This window comes from Platalea leucorodia (genome assembly GCF_965183815.1).
Source record: "Platalea leucorodia genome assembly, chromosome: 3".
NCBI classification, from domain to species: domain Eukaryota; kingdom Metazoa; phylum Chordata; class Aves; order Pelecaniformes; family Threskiornithidae; genus Platalea; species Platalea leucorodia.
In genome coordinates this window covers 70,862,355-70,874,753 of record NC_138825.1, presented here as the reverse complement: position 1 = coordinate 70,874,753, position 12,399 = coordinate 70,862,355, and the positions used below count along the sequence as shown (strand labels likewise).

At 42.4% G+C, this 12,399-nt stretch overlaps 1 protein-coding gene across 1 annotated transcript; it reads left to right on the top strand.

The window, feature by feature from the left end:
- Positions 1 to 1,510: 1,510 nt before the first annotated feature.
- Positions 1,511 to 7,944, top strand: PKIB (cAMP-dependent protein kinase inhibitor beta; the record flags this gene model as incomplete). The annotated part of the gene is made up of 2 exons (XM_082306305.1): positions 1,511 to 1,658; positions 7,623 to 7,944. 2 exons carry the CDS (start codon positions 1,511 to 1,513, stop codon positions 7,706 to 7,708), a joined length of 234 nt encoding a protein of 77 aa, XP_082162431.1. The 3' UTR covers positions 7,709 to 7,944.
- Between the last annotated feature and the right edge of the window lie 4,455 nt (positions 7,945 to 12,399).

Below are 12,399 nucleotides of genomic sequence, written 5' to 3'. Positions count from 1 at the left end.
TTTTATTACAAAGTATTTAGAGACACAAAGAAGATTAAGAATATTTATTCTTGTTGTTGGAGTGACACAGCTGAAAGGCACTTTGAGGGGAAATAAGGAAAATGTTCTTTGTGGTGGAAACGCCAGGTCAGCATCAGTAATCAAATTTCTGCCCCTCCCTTCCTGCACATCAGAGCAAGTCATGATCGATCTCTATTTGCCTTGTTTTTTCTATCCATGAAATGAGAGCACTGATATTTCCCAACCTTAGCAGAATTTTAAAAAGGGGACTACGATTCTTTGCTTCTTATATGAACAACACTAAAATGATTGAGACTTTCCTTATCCAATTCTTACTCTAAATACAGCCAGTTGTCAACCGAAAGCTGACAGCCTTCCATCAGGGTGGTCTCCAGCCCCATCTGTACCCCTTCCCACACAAAGCACTGACCATATTTACACAAAGACACGCCATTCCTGTTCCCACACTGCACACAGGACTGCATTCATATAGAGCAAGTAAATATTGGTTTTAATTGAACAATTCATGTCTAATTATTAGAAATCATGCTGTTAATTATCAGAAATTATTGTGTACAATTCTGGTATGATAGTCCCTTGTGATTCGTAATAATACAGCTGCTAATGGCAGTTTTCACACACTATCCCTGTGTGCCTCCTGCAGCTAAGTGTCACCTCCTTCTGCTCCAGGTGTTCTCACTTAAGCTGGTGCCCTGGGCTGTGACCCTGCAAACACCTCTGTGCCTGATCCAAAGCCCATTTTGGTCAGCAGGACTTTTCCCATTCAATTCAATGATGGGCTTTGAGACAGGGATTGAGGGAGCAGAGCACTGTTGGTTCTATTATTTGCAGGATTCAATTATTTATTAGATAAAAGTCACATGCACAAGCCGAGGTTAAACCAAGCTAACAAGGAGCAGAGGAAAACAAATGGTTTGATATCTGCATGATGAAGAAATGTTACGAAGAGTTTTAGTTTGTTTTTTGAGAGATCTTTTTTTTGTATAATTTGCTCGTCTGTGAAAGGATTTTGCTCTAACAAGATTCTAAATAAGAATCTAAACAAGATTCATAATGAAGAAAACATGCTTTGCTTCATAGAGACAGTATGACAAAACAGTTTCAGTTCCCTTCTGAGTGGTTGTATGGCAAAACCACTTAAAAAGAGGGATCAGGTCATAAAAAGACATACCAGTGGCTGGCAGAAAGGGCTGTTGCTGACCCTATCCACAGATTTCTTGTAGGATCTAGAGCTGTTCATTGTGCTAGTCTGATGTGCACATGGCAACGTAAGGAAATGCACAGAGATTCTTTTATCTTCTTCTGGGGCACAAATAAAGCTTAAGCACTCAGTATTGAAATATGTGGCTTTTAATACAAAAAGACCCACTGAGCAAAGCCTGTGGCTATTGTGTTGGTGAGCAGGTGATTAGCATCCATCCGGGCTACAGCTGTTTTCTTCTTGTGTTTGTTCCGCATGCAGATGTTGCTATGAGGAAAGGAGTCAGCAATGACTGATGTGGAGCCTGTGGTCACAGATTTTGCAGCATCAGGACGGGCAGGCCGCCGGAACGCCTTACCAGATATTCTGGGCTCTCCTGCTGGTGCGGGGACTTCAGACCTGCCACACAAACTGGCTGAGCTCTCCGTTTCAGAAGGTAAAGGCTACACATTCAAGAAATGGACATTTTTATGCAGTCGTCCTTTGCTTTCTCCTTAAGACTTCTGCCACCATGCAGTTTTGATGTCAATACTAATATTTCTGTCTTCATTTAGAATTAAATTCAAGCTTGCAAAGCAGTTACCACTTGTACCTCCTGATGAGACAAGTTAATTTTAACACAGACTAAGTCTCCATATCCACCCACAGATTCAGTGTTCAGCAGCCTGGGGAAAGGTGCTGGGAACTGAATTCCAGTTCGCCTGAGGACTAGCAAACACAGTTGCATTGCTGGGCAGCTTGGAAAACCATCACTCCAGCTATAAATTAGGGTCTTCTCCCGCACTGTGAGATACCTTAGCACAAGACAGCAAGCTGCACTGTTAATCCAGTTACAGCTATCCAAACTCAGGCATATACATCAAGAGCAGGGTTTACAGTGATTTACTCCTGCTCATAGGCTTTCAACTTCGCTATATGAGATCAGTGTCCTACTTTGCCATGTCCTTTAATTTGATAGGTGCTTTGTTGATTTAGCACAAGTCTAATCAACACCAGCTTTACATTTGAGTTCTTTTTACTTTCAGGGGGATTTTCAGATTCAGAAAAATCTGGTTTCTAATGCCTATGAAGTGAGAATTATAGGTTGGCCCTGAGCGTGGGTTGCCCCTACTTTTTTAGGTTCTGATTTGGAAGTAAGTTTTTCTTCTCATGCCCGTCACTGTTGCTGCTGTGACAAATGCCACCACAACTGGTGGTCCCACAGCCAGGAGCAGCAATGGTGTGGGTGCAGCACAGCGGGAGGCAGGCCTGTGCTGAGGAGTGGTGGGTCCGTGAATCTGAGCTGAAGTAGATTATAGGAGGGATTCCCAGGCTCCCAGGACGCATGTCCTACTTGTATGTTGCCCAGAGCAATCACAGGATGTTGAGTTTACAGCCTCCTAAAGCACCATAAAGGCTGGGGCGGGGGATTCCTTTGATTGCAAGTTGTTCTTCCTTTCGTGATTTAATTTATATTCAGGTATTTGGGGTTCTGTAATCTAAACCCAACATGGGCCCATCGAAGGACTGCTGGGCAGGTAGAGAGAACGTTTCCAGGAGGAGCGAGAAGGGGCCGAATGACCACATCCTGGCTTGAACCTGGGAAAGAGAGGAAAATAAGGATCTGAATGGGTGCTGGAAGGGGGCATTACTTTTGCAAAAGGAAAGCACAAGATTTATGAAGGAGAGAGGGTGGACATGAAGAAAAAAAGGGAAAGACAACAAGGTCAGATACCCTCAGGCTGCAGGGCAGTAGTGAGGGGAGCTGGGAGAATACGGAAGAGCGGGTGGGAAGGACGGTGGGCACTGTGTCCGGGTACGTTCAAAGTAAAGCTGGGAGCCCTGTGAGTCCGGTTACAACTCCCTTGTTTCAAGGAGAGATTTTTCACTAGGAATATGAAAATATGTCCCTACAGATTTTCTTCTGGCGTGTGCAACTGCAGCACTGGAAATCCATTCCAAAGTACAGAAAGTCACTTAACATTTAATGCTTTGGTTTTCAAATATTATGTGGGTTTTTATTCCAAATAGCTCTTCCACCTGGCACGGTTCGTGCACCATGACCAGGGGTCAGGCTCCAGCAGGAGAGAACTGTTTCCCTTATCAAAGGGGAGGTAGATGGGAATTTATATTGTTATTAGTGTCAGGAGCTGTGGAAGTGAAGTGACCAGTCCAACCCACTGAAATATTCATTGCTACATTACGTGTAACTAACCTTTGTATTGTTTAGAGCAGTGAACCCTGAGGGAGATGCACCATGTTAACCATGTTAAACAAAGCACAAAAGAATACAACAGCTGTAGATAACGTTCCTCGTGTTTGTTTCATTTTGGCCTCTGGAAAGTTTAGTAGTTGGAAAGAATATACTTTTTAAAGCATGCAAAATTTCTCTCTTCTATCTTTCTCCCCACCCCGATAAAAATAAACATGAAAGAGTGAAAGTCTTGTTAAAAGAAATGTTACAGCACAGCATAAAATAAGACTTAGCCCTACAGACAGAATAATTCTCCTCTCCTGGTGCCCATCCAATGCATTAAGAAGAAGAAATGAAACACAGCTACATTAGTTTTAGCAAAATGTACTGATGCTTTCTTACAAATACAAGGACCAGCACTGCTGGGATTTGAAGAACAATTAAGAGCATGGAGTTATTCTTTGCTTTTGTCATTGACATATAGCTGTGCCAGAGCGTGCCTGGAAGGAGCAGTTTCTGTTATCAGCAGTTTGCAGCAGTGATAATAGGAAATGAATAGAGGATACAGTTAGGTCCACTCTGACTGCTTGGATGCTTTTTGGGGTTGGGAATTCCACAAGTATCAGATGGGAATTACAGCCTCATTGTGTTGTAAGTTAAACTTCTGATGAGACAGCAAGCAAAATGAGGAGAATTCATCAAAATGGAAAGAAAGTTTGGAAGTTCAAATGCTGTGACAGGGAAACAGTTTGTGAAACATTTGGGGCTCTAGCAGGCATCTCTTTTTGCCTGTTTCTGGCTTTAACGATAAGTTGTTAAGAAAATGAAAGCCATTTCCAGCTCAGAAAAAAGAAGCTGGATAAATGAGAAAAGTAGAGAAGATGGAACATGTAGCTATATAAAGTATGCCCTATTTTTTTTCTACTCTGAAAGATTCAGTGAAGATTATGGGAAATGGTGAGGAGGACTCTCTCCATCTTGCTTCAAATTTAGCTAATGCTCATTGGATCATACATTTCCTCTCTTTCTAAAATGCTGTCAGCTGCTGTCAGAGTGAAAGGATGTGCTAATACCTTTTGTCTGGCTTAGAAGAGAAAAGAGACTTTGCTTTATTCTTTATGAATATGCAAGGATCGTAGCTGTGTGATACAAATTTCCATGTACTCTGCAAGCCACACCAAATTAATGTTCTCATGAGATGGACAGGAGAGATTTTGGCACCAGCTGTTTATCTCAGAGCCTAACTCTGAAATGAAGACCATCTGTATCCTCTCTGTCCTCTGATGGTGTGTAAGGTTTGGAGGCTGAGACTTCCCAGAGGTGGTCTCATGGGAGGCCATACTGGAACCATGTTAAACAGTTGATTGGTGTCACTGGTGATCCAAAGGTTGAAGAGGAGTCTGCTAGAAGTTTAAGAGCAAAGAGGTTATAATGGTCTCCCACATTTGATAAACTGTGTGAGGGCACCATTCTGCCAATAACCTTTGCTTCCTGAATTTTTTCTAGGTGACTGTGTATAACTATCTTGATACACTCAGCAGCTTAGCACCTGTTGCACACCTAAGTGCTAGCAATTATGATATTAGATTTCCTCTAACAAACTGTTTTCCTCTACCTCTCTGCAAGACTCCACCCATATTAGACATCCAACCCCACACAGAAACACCCAACAGAGGAGATTGCTCTCTCTCCCTTTCCTCAACAGTGCTGTGCTACGTAATGCTGAAGGGTGTCAAATAACTCAGTTCTTAATTTACCAGTATAAAACTCCGAAGCCTCCAAACCTCTGAGCAGACTTACAACATCAAGTGGTTTCTGCCGAGAGCTTTAGCAGATGAATTGTGTACAGCAATACATATATTTGCTGTGATATGTACAGACCAAGGTATATAACTCTTTTGGCTGTTTGTGATATTTTACGGTAACTCTCCAGGGCAAATAGCTGAAAATGTACCCCTTAGATTATGACTATTAAAGTGGAAGACAGTACAGACACATATGCTGAGCAGACCTCTCCTTACCCCTGAAAGCTATGGGCTGTCTTAGATTTGGGTATACAAACTGTTCTGTTAGCACTGGTAATGTCATGTGAGACTTGAAGGGAGCATGAAAGTGATCATAGAATCATAGAATTGTTAAGGTTGGAAAAGACCCTTAAGATCATCGAGTCCAACCGTTAACCTGTCACTGCCAAGTCCACCACTAAACCATGTCCCTAAGCACCACATCTACCCATCTTTTAAGTACCTCCAGGGATGGGGACTCAACCACTTCCCTGGGCAGCCTGGTCCAATGCCTGATAACCTTTTTGGTAAAGAAATTTTTCCTAATATCCAATCTAAACCTGCCCTGGAGCAACTTGAGGCCATTTCCTCTTGTCCTATCCCTTGCTACTTGGGAGAAGAGACCGACCCCTACCTTGCTACAACCTCCTTTCAGGTAGTTGTAGGGAGCAATAAGGTCTCCCCTCAGCCTCCTCTTCAGACTAAACAACCCCAGCTCCCTCAGCCGTGCCTCATAAGACTTGTGCTCCAGACCCTTCACCAGCTTCCTTGCCCTTCTCTGGACACGCTCCAGCACCTCCATGTCCTTCTTGTAGTGAGGGGCCCAAAACTGAACACAGTACTCGAGGTGAGGCCTCACCAGTGCCGAGTACAGGGGCACTATCACCTCCCTGGTCCTGCTGGCCACACTATTTCTGATACAAGCCAGGATGCCATTGGCCCTCTTGGCCACCTGGGCACACTGCTGGCTCATGTTCAGGCAGCTGTCGACCAACACCCCCAGGTCCTTTTCCGCCAGGCAGCTCTCCAGACACTCCTCCCCCAGCCTGTAGCGTTGCATGGGGTTGTTGTGACCCAAGTGCAGGACCCGGCACTTGGCCTTGTTGAACCTCATGCAGTTGGCCCCAGCCCATCGATCCAGCCTGTCCAGGTCCCTCTGCAGGGCCTTCCTACCCTCCAGCAGATTGACACTTCCACCCAGCTTGGTGTCATCTGCAAACTTACTGAGGGTGCACTCAATCCCCTCATCCAGATCATCAACACTGAGCCCTGGGGAACACCACTCGTGACCGGCCGCCAACTGGATTTCACTCCATTCACCACCACTCTCTGGGCTCGGCTGTCCAGCCAGTTTTTAACCCAGCGCAGAGTGCACTTATCCAAGCCGTGAGCAGCCAGCTTCTCCAGGAGAATGCTGTGGGAGACAGTGTCAAAGTCCAAGTAGGCAACATCCACAGCCTTCCCCTCATCCACTAAGCGGGTCACGTTGAAATAGAAGGCGACCAGGTTAGTGAAGCAGGACCTCCTTTTCATAAACCCATGCTGGCTGAGCCTGATCCCCCGGTTGTCCCACACGTGCTGTGTAATGGCACTCAAGAGGATCTGCTCCATGACCTTCCCCGGCACTGAGGTCAGGCTGACAGGCCTGTAGTTCCCCGGATCCTCCTTCCGACCCTTCTTGTAGAGGGGCATCACATTTGCTAGCTTCCAGTCAGCTGGGACCTCCCTGGGTGACCAGGACTGCTGATAAATGATGGAGAGTGGCTTGGCAAGCTCCTCTGCCAGCTCCCTCAGTAATGCTTTGCAAGGAAATTGAGGCAAGAGGAGTTCCTGTTTCTCAGTGAGAGAATTTGAGCATCAAAAGCGACAGCATGGAACTCTTCATCTAATGACCACGCATGCTGGGGAGCTTTTACTTACATTAGTCATGTAAGCATTCAACTCTAACCTATGGAAGAGTGAACTTCCAAATCAGAGTAACAAAAAATCCCCTCATCTTGTGAAGACAGGGTGAATTCTCCTAGGTATTTCTTGATAAAGAAGGTCAGCCAGATAACTGGCATATTCATAAACTGTAATGTTATCTACCTGAAACCAAGCAATGCTCAGAGGAATGCATTATTCTAACTCGACTTTGGAAATGACCCAGAAAAAAAGAATAACAATAATAAAAAGTTATCATCTCCAGTCTGTTTCACAACCAAATGCACATTGATCAGCATGTGCAAGGAGCAGGCAAATCAACACCAACAGGCAATTGCTTTTGCAAGATGCCTCTGCAAGTTCTTTATCTTTCGAGTTAATCTCTCTTTCTAAAGCACCCACGAGTGTGGTAATAAAGAGCCAATCCAAACAGAGATGATCAGTGAACCCAAATATTTGGCTGCATTACAAAAGCTGTGAGAATGTGTGTGTATAAATGTTTAATTCTGACTTTTTTTAGATGAAGGAGCAGAGGGTGGAGAAGTGCCATCATCCAAAGCCTTGCTGGAAAGTCAAGAGGCGGAAGGAAAAAGCAATGATTCCTAACACCTAAGGACTGCTGGATTAATGAAACCCAGCGACAGACTTTCCAGTTTCCCAGTGTCACCCCTTCTGAAGTTTGGTAGCAAATTTAGCAGCACAGAGAAGATTTTGCAACACACTTGTACCTAGATGACATTAACATGGAACTACTGTTTTTTCTACTGTCATCCTTCAAAGCCAATGTTCTACACATCCAAATGGGAAGAGAACTAAAGAATGTATCTCTTGGTTTGGGTTTTCTCATAGTTCTAGTGTTCATCCTAACTAATCTTCTTTGACAGTTTCAATTAATATACCTAGCAGATGTACCACCAACTAATGATTGCTTCAAAATAAAAATCCTGTTTCGTAATTTCCCAAAATAGCTTCTTTCTCTCTGACACAGAGGTGTATTCACTCTCTCCACCTTAAGATGATATTAAGTATATATTAGATTACAGACATTATCTGTAATTTATCTCCTGAGATTTTTGTTCTCATCAGGCATATGTAGATGGTGTGAGAAATAAAAAAAGAAACGATTTTTTTCTCTCCTCCTACTGTCTCCAAAAGGTTTTGTAAACTACTTAAACACGGGTGTTTGTTTTCAAACTCTCTTTAACCTCTATTTGATTATGGCAGATCATCTCAGTTCTCCCACTCTTAGCAGTCTTGCCACTTCTGTCATTTCTGTTTTCAGGCTGAATATTGTAGCTGTTCATGTGTATCTAAAATAAAGTAGCCATGTTTGTGATTAGAATTGTTTAATCTCACTGTGGAAATTAAATAGCTATCATCTTTTCTGTCTTCTGTTGATTCCTTGATGTTTCTCCTGTACGACAAGACTTAAAACCCTATAATACATTTCTTTTATTTCATCTGGATTTTGCTTTATTGTTTGTCGACAACGAAGATGTTTCAATTATTGTGATTTTTACAAAGATTTTTAAGCAAAAGTTTTTCTCTGCTGAAAGGAATTGTTTTGTTATGGAGGTCATGCTCCTGAAAATACTTAGCATTCATTCCTTTATTGTAGGAGACCTAAGATTCAGGTACAGACATGCACCTTCCCTGAAGCCTAGGGCAGCAGACATTTATGTACTTCTCGAAACCTAACCAACACGGATAGTCGAATGCTTTTATTTGCTCACAGAATCTCTCTGCTGGGCTGTAGCCAGAAGAGGAAGCATCTCTGATGGGTACATTCCACATTTGACCGGTATTCCATCTATAAAATATTTGTGTATTTTATAGCTGGCAGAGAGCTTGTAAGAGGCCTCTCTGCACACCTTCCATTCCTACTGTGCGTTTACTCACGCACTGTCTTTTGGGGACCATTCAGTAAAGGATTCCGTTTCATCCAGCTGAGCTGACACTTAGTTCCCTCCATTTTTATCTGTATTCATTTAACAAATGCAACATCCTAGAATTACTTTCAGGTTTGGAAAGGTAAAATAACTTACTCCACTGGAGCAAAACAGGTGGCTTAAGAAAATCTGAGAGACTGAACCAGCTGGCATTGGAGGACCAGAGTTGAAAACCGCAGTGGAGAGGGACTTGGAGCTAACTATATTTGTGGTACACAGTCTTGTTCTGGGTTGCAGTCCCATTCTCATATACCAGCCTCCTTTATAGCATCACAGTACATTAAATTGTTCAATTTGAAGAAGTTAAAATGATCCCATGGAAATCAAGTAGCTGAGTATTACTGAAACAGAATTCCTTATGTGCTTTAAGTGGAGCGTAGGCTAAAGTGCTCTTCTGGGTCATGGCCTATATTGAAATCTCTTCTTTCACAGTTGCAGCACTGGATATATTTAGGTTCTTCTCTTACAGAATACAGACACTGAAATTTGGGTTACAGGAGTAGATACTTAAAGTAAGTATTTTGTTAGCCTAAGATGCTTTGAAGTTTTTTACTATTAAAACACCAATTATGAACCAGCTGAATTTAGCAAATTATTCATGTGCTAAACTCTATAAAAAGCATTCCATGGCTACATACTCCATGGAGTTAACTGCTCACAGACATACAGCTTAGAACTAGTCAGAGTGCTCAACACTCTGGAAAACTGGTGCTTACTTCGTACTTGAGCTGTATGAACCTGCCATTGAGAGAACTCTGTGTAGAAAGAATTTTAACAGAAAATTAGAAAAACCTGCATAAGAAGTAAAAACTAAGAGGAAGATGCAACTCAGTTAAAAGCACAGTGAACATTTTTGATCTATACAGTCCTCATTTGCCTGCATATTAATCTAGTTGCAAATTAACCAAGTTACAGATGCAGAAATACTTCTTTGCCACATGCATGTACAGTCTGTGTCTAAACAATTATTAGTTTAGGCTGCATGAGAGAGCTCATTTGTAGTTAGTTCAGATATGGAAGAGGAATATCTAGTTATGCCCTGGATTTTGTCAAATAAACCTTTCCAGTTCTGAGTGATCTGCATATTTCTGACCAGTATAAACAGAAGCACAGTGGTTGGTGTGGGAGACGTGCCATATAAACTTCAGTCCAGAAGCATTTATTAGTTGTGCGTTACGCTTCACTCCCCCAGGCAGGAGCTAGCCCCTTTAGAGCTGTTTGGGGGTCTCTACGCCATGCTGTCCAGTAGTCTGGGGTTTAGGCAGGGTTATTATCTTAAGCACAGCTAAGGCTGGGAAAGCTCTGGTTCATTTTCTCGTTACTATCTTGAAGATAGGTAATAGTCCTACTAAACTTTGGCTGAGCCTGTAAAGAGCAAATGAAGTGCTTCTGAATATGTTTCTCACTGAGACAAGTTATCCACTTTCAACTGTTATCCAGGCTATACGACCCTCCCATTGCCTCAGCTAATGGGTAACTGATGACAGTGCATTCTCTTAATTGACAAGGTAACAAAGTTATGGCCCTGAATCAGCACAGTATTTTAAAACATGCTTAATTTTAAATGCAGACTAGTCTCACAGAAGTCAATAGAACTACTTAGTGCCTAAAATTAGGTACATACTTAATTACCTTGATAAATTACAGTGGCAAACTTCTATTAAGGCTAATCTGGTATTATAATGCATTAATCCCAATTTCCATTCCAGTAAGTGTGGCACAGGTAATAGCATCTTTTTCATCAGCTTACAGCACTATCCTGGGCTTTTACAGAGCAAAGAAATTCATTTTAGTACCAAGCAAAAAAGATAACTTTGTTGTCTCCAAATTTTAGAACTTAATGAAGCAATTATTCATTCTTAGGCACTCTGCATATTAAAAAAAAAAAAAAAGGTAGGGAATACCCTTGTAACTTCATTGTGCATAGATAAAACAATTTAGGTACTTTGAATTTACAGAAAACTGGCCTCGATCTTTTCCAGATGTCATTAAGCAGGTAATTTTCTTTGGGTCAGCCCTTCATCAGAAGCTTCATGTAAGAGGTGGATGAACACACTGAGGTGTATCTTTTGTTGCTATAAAACAGGAAAGTTCAATTTGTTATCTATCTGGAAGGCAATAAAGGGCTAAATAGGTTTTGAGGTAGAAGACTGTTAGAATGTTCTCATTTAGAGAGATTAAGAGAAGTAATTAAGCTTTTTTTAAAATGAAGCTTATTTGATTATTATTCCTCATATGTGCCATATACCGTCATTCTGGTATAATACTGCATAGGCTGAGCTTGGATGGATGAAATGGGTGGCAAAGCAGTTTGCAAGGTGGTATATTCTAAAAGAAATTTCCAAATCTTTGATAGTACCAGGCCAGATCTAGTAGTCACTGAAGACCAAGATCGGTTTTATACTAACAACTACAGCGTGAATTACATCCAACTTCAGTTTTAATCCATGAGTTACTAATCATACAGAAAATTTCCCCCAACTCAGGAAGTCCATGAACACAAAAGCTCGGAGGCAAGGAGGCTAGCCAGTAGAAACATCATATATGTTTGCACTATCCAAGACATCGTATTTAGTTATATGGACCTACGATCTGACCCACAGTGGCCACTTCTCTGTTGTGAAGCTTTCATACAATGGTGATCATACAAAATAATATAACTGCACTTGCATTAGTTAAAAATGACAACAGAGCAGTGGCTAGAAGAGGTTTAAACTACACTTTACCATCAATATTCCAAATATCCTTTATGTATCACACATACAAAGAGGAATACTTCAAGATTTAGCAGATTACTTAGGACTAGTTCATATTCCTCTCTTCTGTCTGCTGGTGCTCTATGTGTGATAAAGCCCATGAAAAGGAATTGAACAGAGATTTCTGCATGGATTTCTCCACCGGTTTGGCACAGGCTAGATTTGCTGTGATCAGTGAGCGTAAGGCCCAGATCCACCATGGTGCGTGTGGGTTCCCCAGGGTCCACACAGCACAGGCCAGTGGGGCTGAGCCCACTGGGGTCCCAGGGCACTTGCTCTGAAGTGGTTTGGGTAGAAATAGCAAGGGCTTAAACTGTCCTGCCATCTAGTGGGATCCTCAACCTGCCAGGTAGTTTGTGCAAAAGTGGAGGGAGACAGTTGAAGAGACCTCAAAACCAGCTGGGAGGCAGCTGTTTGACAGCGAAAGTGCAAAGAGGGTGCGAGCTGGCCTGGTGAGAGGTAGACTGTCTCCGGCTAATCTGAGATGTTCACTTCAAGGGTTTCGCTAAGGGTCCAGTACCTTGGTGTCTCTGTGTATTCAGAAAGTTGGGTGATCGTAACAGGAGACGTCTCACGTGGCTGAGAGCACTGC